Source organism: Diuraphis noxia, unplaced genomic scaffold, assembly GCF_037042655.1.
Source record: "Diuraphis noxia isolate RWA-SAM2 unplaced genomic scaffold, SU_Dnox_SAM2 contig0002, whole genome shotgun sequence".
Classification (NCBI taxonomy): domain Eukaryota; kingdom Metazoa; phylum Arthropoda; class Insecta; order Hemiptera; family Aphididae; genus Diuraphis; species Diuraphis noxia.
Window position 1 is genome coordinate 47,786,055 of NW_028301712.1, and position 18,356 is coordinate 47,804,410.

Below are 18,356 nucleotides of genomic sequence, written 5' to 3' on the forward strand. Positions count from 1 at the left end.
AAGATAGGTAGATAGAATATTATAGTCTATCTTAAATTTATTGTAACAGACCTCACTTAGTCGTATAAGTCATTGAATCCCAAACTCTTGATTATTTAGCTGAGATAGCGCTAGTTTTTTGGTATGGTAAACATCCAATTTTTTTTTAGTGATAAGCTGTGAGTGACGAGGAAGACCAATTTCTATATGCTGTTGACTGTTGAGTGAAAACCATAGTAAGTTATAAAAAGTATAAGATACTATATGGTGTAATAGAGATTATATATGTTATTTTTGGTTCTTATAATTAACAAAATATACAAATTATTTTTCCAAGTTAACAGAGTTGACATTTTCAATAAACAATGGCGACTCATCGCCTAAAGCATTGCTTCACGGCGTTCCCGGGTGGTGTGTATTGCCGATTTTTTAAAAAAAAGAGTTAACATTTAACTAATAACTGTTGACCTAATTCGATATTGATTGCTTTAAGTTTAATGGGTACTTCAACATATAATAAGTATATTACTAAACAATGTTGAATATTATCAGTTTCTTCATCATCATATTTTGTGCCGCCAAGTTACTGTTATAGTGGCTAACTTCGCTTAACACCTCCGATAGTCCGGCTCCCAAACCCAACGTGATTGAAATAGCCAACCTGAGAGAGGGAGTGACCACTTCGGGATCTTGGGCGGAGAAGCATCCCTGTCCTTCGGTCAGACAGATTACCTAACAAATAAACTTAACCCAACAGTACAACAGTTAAAGTATCAAAAACATAGTAGATTTCTTCAGCGGCGCACTCAAAGGAGGGGGGCTTTGGGGCTCAAGCCTCCCCAAAGAAATATTTTTTTTTTCATTAAATTATACATTATAATGGCAAATATAAATATTATTAAGCTCCCCTCCCCCCCCCCCAAACAAAAATTCTGGGTGTGCGCCTGGATCTCTTCGCCTATTAGCTCCTGGCGGCTGGCGATGGCCGATAGACTACAAAAAGACAGTTCGAGTAAACAACTCGCCCAAGTCTACTACGTGAAGCATTAAAAAAAAAATGGTTTCCGTTAAAAATTACGTCTTTGAAAATAAAAATTTTTGGTATTGGTGAGGCGCGTGGTAAAGTGCATATTAGCGGCAATGAGTTTTTAGTGTTTTTAATCCAACAGAAAACGTAATGTATAGCCCCTAAGCAAAGTGTAAGACCATAGAAGTTAAAAATAGCAATATAGCATGTTCATTTATACATAATTTGTATTTATGTCAAATTAATTACTATTTTAAAAAGAAAAAAATTATGTTGGTAATAATAAAATTTCAGAATTATCGTTTTTCGAACACGGAACAACTAACTACAAAAGGTTACTTTATTATCAGATATATTCCATGGGGCCGGCCATGTGACGAGTGGTTATCACTTTTCACGCGTCGTCGCCTGTCGGCACTTGACATGTCGCACAATATTTTCAATTTTGTATTAACATTAAGTTCTATAACGACTATAATTAAACAATTTTCTGTCTACTGTCAAGACTTTTGTGGTTCATGGATTCCCGTTGGACATATTAATAATTAATAACCACTTCATTAAACAATACAATGCGTATTGACACTTGTTATTTTTGTTCGTCCAAAATATACCCAGGACATGGAATGCATTTCGTAAGAAATGATTGTAAGGTACGTCGGATTCATAAAATATTTAATATTTATTTCGCAGTCCATTTATTCACATCTTGATTATGATTTAGGTTTTTAAATTTTGTCGCTCGAAATGTCACAGAGCATTCCAAAAGAAGAAGAACCCAAGGCGTGTACGATGGACCAAGGCATACCGCAAGGCTGTTGGTAAAGAACTGGCTGTTGATCCATCATTTGAAATTGAAAAGAGGCGTAACATACCCATGAAATATGACAGAGAATTTTGGCAAATGTCGAGTATGTATAACATACATAGTTATGAATTAACTATAGTTTATAAATAACAGATATATACATTTGTTATACTGTTTATTGTACAATGGACACATTTTGTGAATAGTTTAATATGATCAAATTTGTTTGAATAGTGGAAGCAATTAAAAAAGTGACTGAAATTCAAAAGAAGCGTCAGTCTACCTATGTAATGCAGCGATTACGTAAAGGACGTGAAGTTGAACAGCACAGAGATATTAGAGAAATCCAAAGAGATATGTCACTGATTAGATCACCTGCTGCAGGTAATATAAAAAAAATTATTCAAATCTCGGTTATTATATAATTTACAGTGTCCAGTGAGGGTATATCCTACCTATTAGCCGTAGAGGGATGCCCAGATAAAACTCGCTGCTCAGATAAAAACCAGTTTTTTGCCATTTTATCTAAAAAATTAAATAAATTTTTAAAAATCATGTAATAAAATAAAATGTTAAAAGATCAACATTTTCAGCAAAATAAACTCTATAAAATAGGTATCTTTATTTTTTTCATACTCTGTTCAGCAAGACTGCAACTGGGTGGCGACCAAAACTTGTAAATTCCTGTGTATTCCTTACTTTAGCAGCCCAAGCGTCATCGTCACCTTCGTGTTATTTTTACTATACTTGGATAAGAGTATTTTTTATAAGTAAAAATTATTGGATCAGTCAAAGAACAGAACATAAATTTGTTACTTCTAGTTTTTAATTTTTATTTAATTTTATAAAACCAACAAATTAGCATAATATGAATTTATTGCGCATTTAGTTAAATGTTTGAAGAACTATAATTATCTTTTTCTAATATAAATGTTGTGATTGAATAATGTAATGTTAAAAATCACTTGTTTATTTCAGGACTGAAACAACGTTTGTTAACTGAAGAAAAACTACTCGAAGAAGAACAAGAAAATGATGTGGAGATGATTGCTACAGAAGACGAAAATAACATTGATCATAGTAAATTATCTTACATAAAAATATAAAATATTTAAATATTTGTAACTGTTCAATTGTATTGTTATATGAATTTTTATAATATTCTTTTTTTCCATTTTTTGCATCAGGCATTTTTTTTCTGTCCACTAGTTTAATCCTGATCAAAGTCACTTTTTTTCACGTCTAATATAAAACCATTCTAAATTTATGAACATAGTTGAAACGACCAGTGTCCCAAAAGACTTGGTTAGTCTGATTTGGTGTTTGTGCTGTTATTTTTTATCAAGTAATTTCAGAACGATCACAAGCAAGAAGGATATTCTTGGTGAGCTCTATCTTTTATGATATAGTCATTTAAGCAGTGCACATTAAGAGAACTAAACAGAGGTCACTCATACATGTATTTTATCAATGCCGGTACAATACCATTGATACATAGCACAAAGTGATTGTTATGTTTCAATTATGAATAAGATGAATATCTTTTGCGGTGATAAATTAGTAATTATTGTTTATGATTAATCGTTGCCATCGTTGGCAAGAACTGAGGGTTTTTTGGTCAAAAACAATATTTTGCCAGTTTATTTTATTAATCGTCATGAAATTTATTAAATTTGTATTCTTATGTTTTTCGATACTATTAACAATTTAAGGTATAGTTTCAAAATTCAAAAGAGCTAGTCATTTTCTAGTAAACTTGTTCTGACGTTCTGTGGTAATACAGGCAATACAGCTTTAACTTATAAGTTATAAGCACGATTTAAACGATAATACCGGTATACCACATCTTCAGTATAAGTTATTTTTATATTATCCATGGTAATAAGTCGTGATAATCATATTGATAAGTGATATCATATAATATACAGACAATTACCCCAACTCTAATAATATCAGAGTTCAGATAAGATAACTATAATTTCAGTGTATTGTGTAAGAGAGACTAAATAGTAAATAAAGTATACACCAAAACTAAATTATTATAAAAATACATCGAACACTATTGAGCTCAGTTAAGAAAAGTCAAATATCGATCGACATGTTTAAAAATACTGCTTATTTGTATAGATACTCCTTGATGGTTAGTAAACTGATTTAAATTTCTTATTTCATGAATACGAAAACATCAAACAAGATATTTAGAATAAAACAATTATTTATTTTATTATTACAGAGAAATGCTCATTTATTGGGTATCAAGAACCGCAGTTATGCTCAAACTGGTGATTCTAAAAATCCTTCAGACTCTGAACTAGATTTGATGAGGAGCCGTCTCATATATCAATCTAGAAAAAGAGGAATATTAGAAAATTGTATAATCTTTACTACATTTGCAGACAAATATTTAAAAACATTCAATTTTGAACAGTTACAAAAGTATGATGCATTGATAAACAGTAAATTTGATGAATGGGACTTATATGCTTGGTCTATTGGTTCTAAACCGGCACCACAAGAGTTTAATACTGACATATTGGAACTTTTGAAAAATCACGTACTAAAAAGATCATAATGTAAAGTAGTATAAATATTATATATCATAAGCATAATATATTCATTTGATAGTATTTATATTGTTGCATTACAAACAAGTAAATAAGTTATTAACTTTGACTAATACCCAATACTTACAGACTATCTTGTTATTAAATTATAAACTACATACCTTGTTTTATTCTGTGAATGATTACCCGATAAAATATTTAAAAAACGCTATATTTTGTATTATTGTAATTATGTTATTGTAATGCATTGTAGTGCTAAGTAGGTTATTCTGATGTAGGTATCAGGTAATGGATTTAGTGCAATAAAAAGTTTTGAATAATATTTGTACTATTATTTAAAAAAAAAGTACTACGTTCCTCATCACACATGTCGAAAGTAAATATATCTTTTATATTTAATATTGTGTATTAGTTAATAAACGTTGCAACAGATTTAAAAGATGCATATTATGTTTTGAAAATATATTAAATTAAGTTTCAAATTGATTTACTCCTAAAAAATTAATGATATTTAAAAAAAAAAAGCTATAAAAATTAACTACCTAGCTACTAAACTTAAATAAACGTTACTACAGTCTATAATAGTACAATTGAAATCAAAATAATAAATTAGTTTTTTTATTTTTTTATAAAAAAAATTGAATTTGATTTGATTTTTAAATTTTTAATGTTAAAAATCGGGGAAGTCTCTCTGCTGTATAGTAGTTGTTGAGTGGGTCACTGTAATGGATGTATTAAATTTTAATTCAATGATACCAAATATTTGTATATGAAAAACGATTCTGAGGAAAAGATGTCAGCTTATAATATGACTAAGTAAATTTAATGAGAAAATATTATCATTGTGTTTATTAAATAAAATAATTTAATTAAGAACTTAGAAGTACCCACAAATATAATTTTCAAATTATACCAAAATAATTAAAATTAGTATTCTGTTTAAATATTTATTTATGACAAAATTTGAACTTAAAATATCCAGTGGTTGAATTGGGGGAGGATGCAGGGGGACAGAACTACCTATTTTTCATTTTTCTTCAAATTATAGCGTACCCCTTTATATATTCATCAAGAAATAGGGTTACTATTAAATTAATTTGCTTAGTTGTTCAACTTCATTTATAGTCCATCTTTATTATTTTTTCCCAATTCAACCACTGAGAACATTTATTTTAAAAAAATATTGTTGAGGTATTGAGATAATTTTAGATGTTTCTGTTACAGGATGAAATATTTGGTTTTAAATTTGCAATCCTTAGCAATAAAAATTGAACAATTTATAAATTTTCAACTAGGTACAAAATATTATTTTCAATTTGATAAATGTTGCTAAAATACTAGATCTTTATTAATCGAAATATCGCACCTATGTATTTTTAATATTTGGTACTCGTTTACCTACCGCTACTTCGTTGGTGTAGAATGCTACCTACCAGAAAAACTTTGCTAGTGTTTAGTTTACCTACTAATTATTGGTTGATAAATAATAACAATTTATTAAACCAAAATGTATTCATCGAATATTTTCATACGTAATCAATATTTACGTCATCCAAACATTCCCAACTTAAAACATAATATATAATATGTATGCGTCTACTGTTCGGATACTATTTTTAATTTATCATACAATTAATATTTAACTATGATTTTATTGATTTTAATAATTTTCGAAATCCTACTCCCGAACCGATTACCGAAGACCAGAGCCAGACCACCCTGAACGAAAACTACAGCAGCAATGCTGACAGAGTATGCCAATATGGTACGCATAGTGCATACACAATAAATGTCATTATGTCAACAATTTTCAATTTTGTGTATAAAAATAAAACGCAGTGTAGCCAGCTATGGTGGTATGTAGTCTGCTACCAGGGGCTAGATAAATTGAGTCCGAGATACGTTTGGTACATTTTGAAAGCGGTAAATTGAGTCCCGGGGAAAAATAGGTAGTAGGTAAGTTGAGTCCCGGAAAAAATAAGGCAGTAGGTAATTTGAGTCCCAGGGAAAAACGATTTATATGCATTTAAAATTTTATAGTGCATATTTTTAAATTTTAAATACATATGTATAAATCGTTTTTCCCTGGGACTCAAATAACCTACTGCCTTATTTTTTCCGGGACTCAACTTACCTACTACCTATTTTTCCCTTGGACTCAATTTACCGAGTTAGGGTCATTTGGGACTCAATTTACCAACCCCGGGCTACCGCCGTTGACGTATGTTTCCGACAATACTTATTTATGTTTCTTGGTCAGAAGTATTCTTTAAAAAAAAATAAACTAGACATCAAAGTTAGAACATCAAGTCAAAGGTGTGGGTGGCTGGCCAAATGGTAATAATGTTATGGTTTGCCCCACGTCTAAAAAATGTTCAGATCGCCACTATTGTAATAAATATCAATCATTTAATCATTATAAAAACCTAATCTTGACTCTTGAAGGTTACTACTGCTGTCTACAAAAATGTTTTTTTTATTATATATAGACTATTCTTTACAATTTGTTATTATAATTAATTTTGTTAACTAAATAAATGTTTAAGTACATTATTGTGCTTTAGATCTAAAAACCTTGTTTCTAATTTTTTTTTCTATATGTACACAGGTACACTATTCACCTGTGTACTGTGGATTTAAAAACTACTCAAATACCATTATATACCTACTATTTAGCATCCATACCTACCTCCTGGGATCACATCAATTTGAGAAATTAACTACAGTTAAAATTCATATGAATTACTCCTATAGTTGGCCAGTTTCAAGAAATACAATTTAGATACGTATTTAGTTTGACAAGAGCCGATTCATGTAGGCAATATTGTATTTTGTTCTGTAAAAATAAATATAATACATTTAAAGTTGTTGGATCATCATGGTCTTAATACAGTCAATCAATTTTGATTTTAGAGTCATGATCAAAAGAAATATTCAATATACTAAAATACTAGATTATCACTGTTGTAGTTGTTGTGTGCACCTCATCACTGAGTGGAGTGCACCCCGTATACGCTTCCTCGCAGTGCACCCCGGTAACGAGCCGTTAACCTGTTATCGACTCGGCTAAAGTATACGGAATCCTGGTCAGCGGACTGTGCCTTCAGCATCTCCCGCTAAATGCAAGCATCTACAACATCACTGAGTAGGTCACCGCAAAGCGTGTGTTAGATTCAAATTAATCGATAAATCATTGTTCACGAAAAGAAATTTCGAGCGAAGATGACCAGTCTTCAATAAAAACATTCAATATTTTATGATATCATTATGTTATAGTAATTTATTTAACTATTGGTATCTACTATTTAGTACAAAGTACGGAGAGTATTTTTGCATTTTCCTTAAATTCCACGAAGAGCTGCAGCTGCGCCTCAGTTCAGTTGTCAATAAAAAATTCCCGTTTAGTATGTATTATCACTGATTAAATGATTATAATAATATAATATCGTCAATAGTGTAATAGTATTATGAATTATATTATTATTAATAATAATATTTTTTTATGTATTGACATGAATAATAATTATGAAATAAACTTTACCGTGTTGATGCGATTTATTAATAGAACATTTAATTACATAGATGAGTAACAGCATGCTGTGCGCAACGCTGCAGTCATAAGCTATTATTGATTTGCCTAATAAATAACCCCGGAAAAAATAACCCTACGATAAAATTGATTTGTAAGGTATACCTGCAGGCACCTACCTATTTGTAATACAATACAATTTCAATAATATAATAATAATTAAAAACAAATAATTGTCAAATTTTTCAATTACGGTAAAAACGAATGGAAATGTCAATAATGTATAAATAAAAAATATTAATCATAAATTTGTAATACAATGATATTCATGATCAATTTTAATTAAACGTTTTTTATTCAGGGAAGTTTTCAAACATTTGTGACTATTTTTGTGCAGCATTTCCACCTTATAAAATTTAAACACTCTTTGTGTACAACATACATATACTTTTTAAATGCAAACTTTTCTTTGCCCTTCTGGCTCTCAAAAATATCTAGTATATCCATATTATTATTCAAATAGAAATTAAAACAAAGCACAGAGAAATATACAGGGTGTAACAGTACTATTTGACAAATATAGTAATATATGTAATGGAAATTTGTTAAATAGTACTGTTACACCTTATATAATATTAAATATACGAAAGCACATTGCAGTACCAAATACTGAGAGATGAACTCACAGGACTTGACAAATTTTATAAATTACCGCAAAATTAAAGATAAAGGTACCTTTCTAATCCATTATAATATTATTTCACATTGTCGCTGTAACTTGTTATTATATATCTGATCGATATGAATATGACAGACAGACTGGCATCGTGCTCTGAATCGTTTTTATCGTAGGTAATCAATAATTTATCATTGAATCCAAAATTAACGTTATTTGTGGGAACATAAAAATTGTATGTAGGTAATAGGTATATTAAACGTTTTTTAATTTTTTTCGCGCAATGACATATTAACACCAATATTTAGATTAATTTGCAAAATCTCATTTGGGGTTATTTTTTCGCGGTATCGCTATTATTACGCAGTAACTTCATTTTTGTCAAAATCGAGTTCGATATGATTTGAAAGATTTTAAAAAATGTATCAAACAACTTTTTTTTGTGTTTAATAGTTTCCTCGGGAAAAATACAATAATAAATACCATCTCTTTAATATTTAAAAAATTATTATTTTCACTCTACGGTCTAATTTAGTGTTGAAAACTGTTTTATTGTTTCCTGAAAAACTCGTTTTTTGGAGTTACAGTGGCTTATGTTGACAGAATTGGTATACTTAGATCATTTAGTTAGTTATTATTATATTCGGTATTTCTATATTTTATTAGGTAACTTGTAAAGCATATAAAATGATTATTTACACATATTAATATATTACAAAATATAAATGATAAATGTATTGTATATCGTAATATTATATCAATACAAATTATATAATATAACTTCCCTTAAGTAGTTTCTTAGATCATTTACTACTATATGATCTAAGAGTAGTTTAAATTTAAATGTTGAAATGATAACATAATCCCAATACAATAATTCTACAGTCTTGAATATTCTATTCATAATGTTGGTCACAATGTTTTAAAGGTGATTTGATAAAAAAAAAAAGAAGTCTACTGAGTACTGATTAAATTTACAGAATTTTATATTATGAAGTAGCTTCATTTTATTCACTTTTTGTCTTTTTCATTTTTATTAGTTTCTTTGAAAGCTGTTGAGTTTTTGGATTTTGAATAAGGAAATTTGAAATGGCCCACGCGTCTCCTTATAAAACTATAACCGATCCAGAATTGATTCGGAAAAAAAACGAATTACGAAAAGCTGTTGCTGAAGAATATATAAAGCATACATCAAATCCATACCGAAACATAAAAATGGAAGGTGGAACTCTGGTATGTATTCGTACAATATTTATTAAATTTTTATTGATGTGCAATTCTTTGTTTCTAGTTTGATGTCGGTATTCAAAGATATATGTCTATGAAAGCAACACAACATGAATTTTTCAGGCCTACACCGAAGACTTCACTATTAGGTGTACTAATGATAGTAATACCATATTTTAGCTTGACTTATGTCATAAAAAAAGAACGTGTATGTATTAATTTAGATATTTAACTATTATTAATTGTAATTAAAATATTTAAACATTTATTTTCTTTAAAAGGACCGTCGAGAAAATTTAATTCGTACTGGACAAGTATCTTACAAGGATAGAGGATTCAAATTTGCCTAACAAGGTTTATATTCATACAGACATTTTTAGTGTTGTTTTGGTCATATTACCATTGCTGTATAGATTTATTAAAATAGAAATGCCTATAATAAATAATTAACATAATAATTGGATTTCAGCTTCTATTATATTATATGTACTTTAAAAAAAAAAATTTTAATGGGAATATTGTTAAAAACAGTTCTTCAATTTGAGTTCAATGAAATATAATTTAAAAAAAAAATGAATATTATAAATAAATATAATAAAAATTGTTTGAAGGCATTTTATTTATTTATTTATTTATTTAATATGCATGAATTATGAATAGAATTAATTAAATCTCGGTATTTTGTTTCACAACAAGTATCCAAATAAATTGTAAAAATATAATTAGGAATTCTCTTCTACTGAATAGTTGGTTTTAATTTTAAATATGTCTTGAAACTCTACAATTTAGTAAGTTACTATAATGGATGATGTATTAAATTTAAATTCAATGATGAAGCATTTAGTATTTACTACGTTTTCATGCACGATTTAAGGTGATTTAAAAATTAAAGCGGTTTGATCGTGCATCATGTAAGCACGAGTGATCTCATAACAATAACCTATTTTTATTTTAAGGACGTTTGAATTGTAGTTTAAACAAATGAAATCGGTTTATTAAATAAAATTGGCTGTATTTTTCCAAATGAAACAATCACTTTTATTTTTATAAAATAATGAAAGTTATAACATATCATATTTAATATTAAAGACTTGCATGTAAGCAAGTCGGGTAATTTAGGTCGACTTATTATAAAATCGGTTTAACTCATACCATGTAGACGCAGTAACTAAATACTAAAAACTATTCTAGAAGAAATGCCTGTTGACCTATATTTCTAAGACGGAAATGGTGTAACCAATCACCAATGTCAACCACTTAAATGTGAAATCTGTAATCAGATATGTACAAAATAGAACCTAGGCAGATTTATAAAAATTGAAATGTTATGAATTTTTTTTTATTTAACAGAATATTTTAAACAATATATTATTAATTGAATAAACAAATCCAAATTCTTGTAGTACCTACAAGCTATATGTTATACCTACTATACCGAGGATAGGCAAATCCATGACATGTGTGCCCAAGGTGACATGCGAAAAGATTTTGGGGCATAGCATATTTTAACATAGAAAGTACGGGGCACTAGTGCCCCCCAGTGATATTTTAATGCTACCCAGTGTTGGGTGATCGTGCCACACTGCCACTGACTAATACGTTCTCATAACGACCGATATATGTATACCAATGTCAATTATTATGTATAAAGAACATAAAACTATTTTAAGCTTTCGACTCTTGTAAAGTTTATCCCATACTATATAATAAACAATAATAATATTTTATTGAATGTATAACATGTCACATGCTCACAACTATTTTGTCGGAATTGTTTATATTATATACCTATTGATAATATAAATTATACAATAGATATAGTTGTACTGATGTAATACGATAATAGTACACGTAATTTTAACGATGCTATCAATTTCTTCGGAAGTCGTCGATCGTCACCGTAAATTGAAGGTTGGGTGGGAATAAGGTGTTATATTACAACATTTCTAATTTTCTACATATTTTGAATTTTCGTCCTGTACTCTTGATGAAAGACAGGCGAGGCGACCATACACTGTATAGGTAAATTTTATACTACTTTTATACAATTGTTTAGAAGTATTCATATTTCATAGCATTGTTCTGTGATTGAAATATCAAATACTTATACTCGTCCAGGGCCGGATTGGATAGTCTCGGCCCTTCGAGAAATATTTTTCAATCGGTCCGTAATTTGCTATAAAAGCCCATATTGGACGAATTTTAGTATTAATAAATAGTAATGATCTTATCCTGTTTGTTGACTGTATACCTAGTGTATACTATTATAATATAACTGTCATTAAAATGCTAAGTTTCTTATACTAAGAGAGAAGAAGGAAACTACCTGACCCAGAGCTATACCAGAATCAAGAATTTATACAAAAATTTTTTTCCATAGATTCAAACATATAATTTTAAATTTTAACACGTATTTTTTTAAATACAGATACTGATAGAAATGTATATAGGTACTCTGTTCTACTTATTTTATCAAAGTTTTATTATTGAAAAATCGGTTATTTTGATATAATAATAATATCTCAAATTCTCAATAAATAAACCTATATACAACTTGTAGATGTATTTTTCAGTAGAGTAGAGTTAATAAACCTATATCAAAATTGTTGAGATAGGAGAGTTGATTTTCTTTCTATGTTCCTCTGGTAGATAATTTTATTGAAGTGCCACCCAGTGAAAATTACTTAAAATATGCTCTGTTTTGGGGGCACGCAAAAAACTAAAATATCTTAGTATATATGTATACAAAATGATTAAGCATTCTCATCCTCATTCTCCCCTTTAATAGTACATTTATTTAAATTCTGATTTTTAGAATTTTTAAGCAGACCTAAAGACTAAAGAGTTAAAGGGCATATTTTCGAATTTCTTATGAATATTTTGTACTACTTTTAGCGTTCTTATATTTTGCCACCCCTGAATAATTATACTAATCAATTATCGCTGTTTTTTACAATAATAATCACGATAACGCGCAACATTGGAAATTATATCTACAACTGATCACCTAGCACTTGGCATACACATTTCTTTATACGATACTTGGACGTTCTGTGTGGTTACTCGTTTTCATCGATTTTCCTACACTCCATATAAACTGCGAAGTATTTTGGAACATTATTTTGAATCATTTACAGTAAGTAATTAAATAGCTATTTTCGTGTCGCGGAATAAGAAGTCGATTAATGCGAAGATGTCAAGACGAGGTTTTTAACTTTTTAAGACAAGGCGAAGATGAGCTGTAGTGCTGTACAATGGTCTGACGTCTGAGCCTAAATCGACGATTGCTTATATAAGTGCGAACATATTTTTTTTAGCGTTATTTTTGACATTCCATGTACTTATTTGAAAAAATTTCAAAATTAAGAATAAACAAATAAAATATGAAATGTTGAATTATTTACATGTATATTTTCTTTTTTATGTATATCTCATATTACACATGAAAACTAATTTATTAATAAGCGTTATTTTTGACATCATGTAATAACATATATATAGCAATTATTATTCACTACCTGCATGGCTGCATACAATTCAATTGCTCTTCATATAAAAAAAAAATTGCAAGATAGATAGACAGGATTTTTAGGGCCATGAAACTGATGAAACAGCCCCACAATTTGCAAACAACTATCCATAGAGGTGGAGCACGCGGGCAATTGCTAGTCAATAAAAATATCCTAGGTTATGTGAGTAGCTGATTGGGCTGGACCGACACAAATAAAAAATGTTTTGCAATTCTAGATTCTGACTTTTTCGGCAAAGTGGGTAAACTATTGTAGTAATAAGTAATTACTTAATATTGTCATTAAATTGTATATAACTAAAATTAATTAAACATTATGATTCATTAGTAACGGTAGTCAACAGTCAACACTCCGTCTCCGTGTTTGTGAATATTGGTAACTGGTTTTTTAACCGGTTGAAACATATCATGTTAACTGAGAAATCGTTCTGGTAACCAGTAACTGATAACAGTGATAACCAGGAATAAAAATAGGTTTAAAACAATTACAGAAAAAGCGATTTTAAAGTTGGGTTTCCGCTACACAGTATACACGTTGGCGTAAATCCTTGGCTGTGATTGCAGGTTGATTAGGTAAGGTTAACACACGATTAACCACGTTACTGTACCATGAGCATGGCTGAACACTTTTCTTGTACAGACACATAACGTGAAGGTGTAGTGGAAATCCGCCTTTAGGTTTCCAATAAATACCGGAAAATTACTGTTTTTTGGTAAAAACCGGTAACCGGTTTCATACCTTGAATATAATATAAATATTCTAAATAATACAATAATAATAAAAATCTTCAGAGACAATTTTTTGTTCTACCGTAATTTAGATATACCGAAAATTAAAAATTGATTTTGCGAAAAAAATCATATAACATTTGTATTTCCCGGCGCTTTTTAAAGTATTGAGAATTTTAATCCCTTATTGCATCAACGAGATTTATTATCTCTCCGGAAAGGATACTGAAATTTAAAATCGAAGCACTGTTTCGATTACTTATCGAGTACGCACACAAACTTCTAACTTGTGGGGGGTCGATATGTGCGAGAACATGACGTAGCCATTGGGTTGGAGTGCTTCTAACTGTCTAACTGTTTTGAATCATCTCCTGTTTTATTAGGTTTCAGAATGGGCAATGGCTATGAATTTTGCTTTACGCTATATTTTAGGGAGAGTTCCTTTAAATAGCCACATTCGAGTAGAACCATGTGATCCAAGATCTGCTCTTTGGACCCAGGATTTCGTCTGCAGTTGCAGCTTTCCAATTTTTAACGTTTTTTAATGTAATTTGTACACCTTTTTCAATAAAGTCATCCATTAAAGTGGACCTATCCTCACAACTCCTTAGTTCTTTTTTATATTCATTTGCGATCGTGACGTTATTTTGTTTAGTAGTTTTGATGTTTGAAGTTTTGAAGAGGTTACTTACAACTGTGTTTGGTGTGATGCTGTTTCTTTTCCTAGTTTGTTGGGAAGCGCTAAGCTTTCTAAAAAGGTCCCAGCTTTTTCAGCTTGGGTGAGAGAAGTCCATCTTTTCCATAACTTTAACCCACCTTTATCTTCGTTTCCCATCTATTAGTTTTGTTAATCAGTCTGCTGTTACTTCAGCCTTTGTTTGTTCACATTCAGACAACAGTTTACCGCATTCTTTTGACCAACAAGGTATGTAATCTTGTCTGTGACCTCTAGGCATAGCTTTTCCAGCTCCCGTTTTAATTAGCTTAGTTAACTTCTCCTAGTTACAAGGTATCGGCTCATTAGGGTTTATATTTTCTTCCACGTAAGTTCTATTTTTGTCTCAACCGGCTTTCCTGACATTCCATCTATTTAATTTTGGCTGGCTCACTTTGGACAGGCTTATACCCACTTCACTATAACACTATAACAGGTAAATGTTGATTCTTTGAGAATTCTTTAGTATTTGGTGACTTGCTTTTAGGAGGATTTTACAATGATCCGTTGGGACAAAACATAAATCATGAGAAGTGGTTGAACCTCATCTGCCTGATTTAAATATACCTCCTTGTTTTGCATCACACAATAGGTAAAGGTGGTTTAGTTCAGCCCAGTTACTGAGGTTTTCTCTGTTACCTTCCTCGCTGCTATAGTCCCATTCTGTACTGTGTGAGTTAAAGTCTCCAATATAGACTGGGTGATCGGCTTGTGGTACCACATACGTAGTCTTCCAATGGTGGTTTATATACGTTAAAATTTTTGATATTTCCTATCTCGATTCCAACCGTATGTTTGTTCCTCTCTATGCTATTATTATTCTAGGTTTAAGTTCACAAAAGTGGCAACACCATTTATTTTTTGCTGTGCCCTATTAAGCTGATAGCCTGGAATCTTTAGTCTCTCTATATGATTATCTGGAATGTGGGTTTCTTGGAGGGCCAGGATATCCGCGTTATGGAACATATGACTAATGAGCTCAGATTTTGCCCATGATAAGCCTTTGACGTTTATCTACACAATTCGCATAAGATGTTCTGATGGTTTTTATTTTTCCTACTACATTCAGTGTTATCTTTGTGATTATTAAGAATGTCTCAATTTTGTTTTTGTATTTTGCTCTTTCGTGCATTTTTTTGTTATTATTAAAATGTGAGATTAGAGAAGGAGTTGTCTTTACTTTAAAATCTTGTGCTGCAGAAGCATGTGTCGAAAGACAAAGCACCATAAATAAAATTAAAAGGAATGATAACCTACCAATCTACAACGACCTAGTACATTACCCAAATACACGGCTTAAATCTAGACATCCAATATGGGAAAAAGCTACGACCGAAGACAATCCACAGGTTGAATTGAAAAGAACATGGCTAGAATCCGACGTACGAAATTCATCTCTGATCAAAGATTTAACGGCAAAAACACCAGAATTTAATTTACCGTGTGTCTTGTGGACCACCTTAAACCGCATTAGAATCGAAAAGGAAAATGCAATTACCTACTACAGAAATAGGGAATAATGGAATCCTTTTTACATGGCTGTGGGCAAATACAAATGTGTCAGGCACATAGTAAATGAATGCCCAATAACAAAATACACGGGAGGTTTTGAGGAAATCGATGATGCCATCAAGTGGATGGAAAATTTAAATGTGCGCCTGTGACACAGTTCAAGCCTAATCGGAGAGAGAAAGAGAAGAGTCATACGTTACCAAATGTAATTTTTGAAATTTTTCCTTCTGTCGTAGTTTTTTTTTTAAGAGGACGCTATACCTACGTGTGCTATATCTATCTTACAAACGCGTAGGTAATATACTAATATACCAAATTTTATGCTCAGCAAATTTCGTTAAATTCCGTTAGTTTAAAATTTAGAGCGAATTGAACTCTTATAAATATTAAAGGTAACACTTTTATCTATGGCTTCTCATAGGCTTTTTATTATATTTTAATTTTAAAGTCAGTTATAAGTATTTTAAGATATACAAACAATTTACAATTTTAAAATACTCATAACTCATAACTTAAATTCAAATATAATAAAAAGCCTATGAGAATCTCTAGATAATAATGTAAACTTTAATTTTTAAGAGGTTAATCGCTCTAAATTTTAAACTAACGAATCTAAATGTGATCTGTTGAGCGTAAAATTTGATGTTACGCACTTGTAAGACGATAACACATATGGTGTAGCAGTGTAACGTCAGAATAGAACTCCCTTAAAAATTATCGTTATTGATGATTATCAATTAAGATACCGAAAAAACCGACTAATAGATGTAGATTACCAAAGTCACCGGTACGGTTTCAGTAAAACGTGCACAGACTTGGGTAACTTAGTCAGTTTTCACTCTTGAGTGAATGGTATGCCTGATGCGTTTATTAAAATGAATCACCGAACAAAAGTCCGGTCACAAAAGTCCCACGAACAAAAGTCCGATGTCATTAAAGTCCCGCTAAAAAAAGTCCGGCTTAAAGATACCCAATAAATCGAAAACCATGTAGTTATATTTTTATTATTTTTTTTATTGATAAAGTACCAAATAATTATAAATAAATTACAATGTTTTTGATATTTATACGAATAAATCCTTTTTTTAATGAACTTTTTTAGTGCTTTTTTTTATTTTTAGTGCATATTTATAATATTATTTTAATAGATTATTATCATGGAGGAATTAAATAATATTAACTCAAAGAATGAAGACCCATTTGAAGAAGCTGAAAGGAATTTTAAATTTAAGCTTCAACCAAGTGATATTTCCAGTACTGAAGATTTTGCTAGGAATACTTTGCCCGATTTAATTTCAGAAAGTCAATATGAAGAATATTATGGAATCTTCAAAAAAAATATTTACAAGTTCAAATTTCTCGATGGCCATAAAAAACAGCTGACTATGGTAATAGAGTATTATAAAAATCTTTATTCATTATAATCTGGTGTACATAATTTTCGATAGTGGTTTACCCCTCGTAAATAAATAAACCGGACTTTTTTTCGCGGGACTTTTATGACATTGGACTTTTTTTCGTGGGACTTTTGTAACCGGAGTTTTGTTCGTCGGACTTTCTTTCACCGGACTTTTAGGTAGAATCCCTATTATAATATATTATTTAATCTTAATAAAAACCGATTATGAAAATTAAATAATTAAATAAATTTTTCAAAACATATTATAAATAAACCTTTGGTTATATTTAAAAACTAAGTTTTTTTACAATATTTTTACATTTCAAATAAATACAAAAATAAATTAATTTCAAATTATACATATGATACAAAAATTAAATAAATAAATAAATAAAATCCAAAAATAAGGTACAAAAATTTGTTTAGAATATTTTCTACAAGCATTTTGTACTGTAAATTGAAATATGTTTTCAATTATAATCTGATAATCATGCACTATTCACATTATAATTATACAAAAAAGTAATATATTTAAGAATTTGTGCGATTTGAAAATAATCATTTCATTAAGAGTTATATTTTATTGAATTATCTAGGATTAATTATTATTAATGTACATCAGTCAACTGATCAATATTGTTTTACAAATCATAACACAATTT

The 18,356-nt window shown here is 29.8% G+C and overlaps 3 protein-coding genes across 3 annotated transcripts; all 3 read left to right on the forward strand.

Moving 5' to 3' along the window:
* Nucleotides 1–1,385: 1,385 nt before the first annotated feature.
* LOC107167309 (putative ribosome biogenesis protein RLP24) lies at nucleotides 1,386–2,947 on the forward strand. Its single transcript, XM_089220133.1, has 4 exons — nucleotides 1,386–1,659; nucleotides 1,731–1,917; nucleotides 2,049–2,198; nucleotides 2,793–2,947. The coding sequence occupies exons 1-4, from the start codon at nucleotides 1,579–1,581 to the stop codon at nucleotides 2,918–2,920; spliced, it is 546 nt and encodes a 181-aa protein (XP_089076259.1). The 5' UTR covers nucleotides 1,386–1,578; the 3' UTR covers nucleotides 2,921–2,947.
* Nucleotides 2,948–3,784: 837 nt separating this feature from the next.
* Nucleotides 3,785–4,700, forward strand: LOC107167308 (succinate dehydrogenase assembly factor 2-B, mitochondrial-like). The gene is made up of 2 exons (XM_015516306.2): nucleotides 3,785–3,954; nucleotides 4,048–4,700. The coding sequence occupies exons 1-2, from the start codon at nucleotides 3,913–3,915 to the stop codon at nucleotides 4,384–4,386; spliced, it is 381 nt and encodes a 126-aa protein (XP_015371792.1). The 5' UTR covers nucleotides 3,785–3,912; the 3' UTR covers nucleotides 4,387–4,700.
* A 4,857-nt stretch (nucleotides 4,701–9,557) lies between these two features.
* ND-B15 (NADH dehydrogenase (ubiquinone) B15 subunit) lies at nucleotides 9,558–10,424 on the forward strand. The gene is made up of 3 exons (XM_089221362.1): nucleotides 9,558–9,816; nucleotides 9,875–10,018; nucleotides 10,092–10,424. The coding sequence occupies exons 1-3, from the start codon at nucleotides 9,673–9,675 to the stop codon at nucleotides 10,158–10,160; spliced, it is 357 nt and encodes a 118-aa protein (XP_089077488.1). The 5' UTR covers nucleotides 9,558–9,672; the 3' UTR covers nucleotides 10,161–10,424.
* Nucleotides 10,425–18,356: the final 7,932 nt, after the last annotated feature.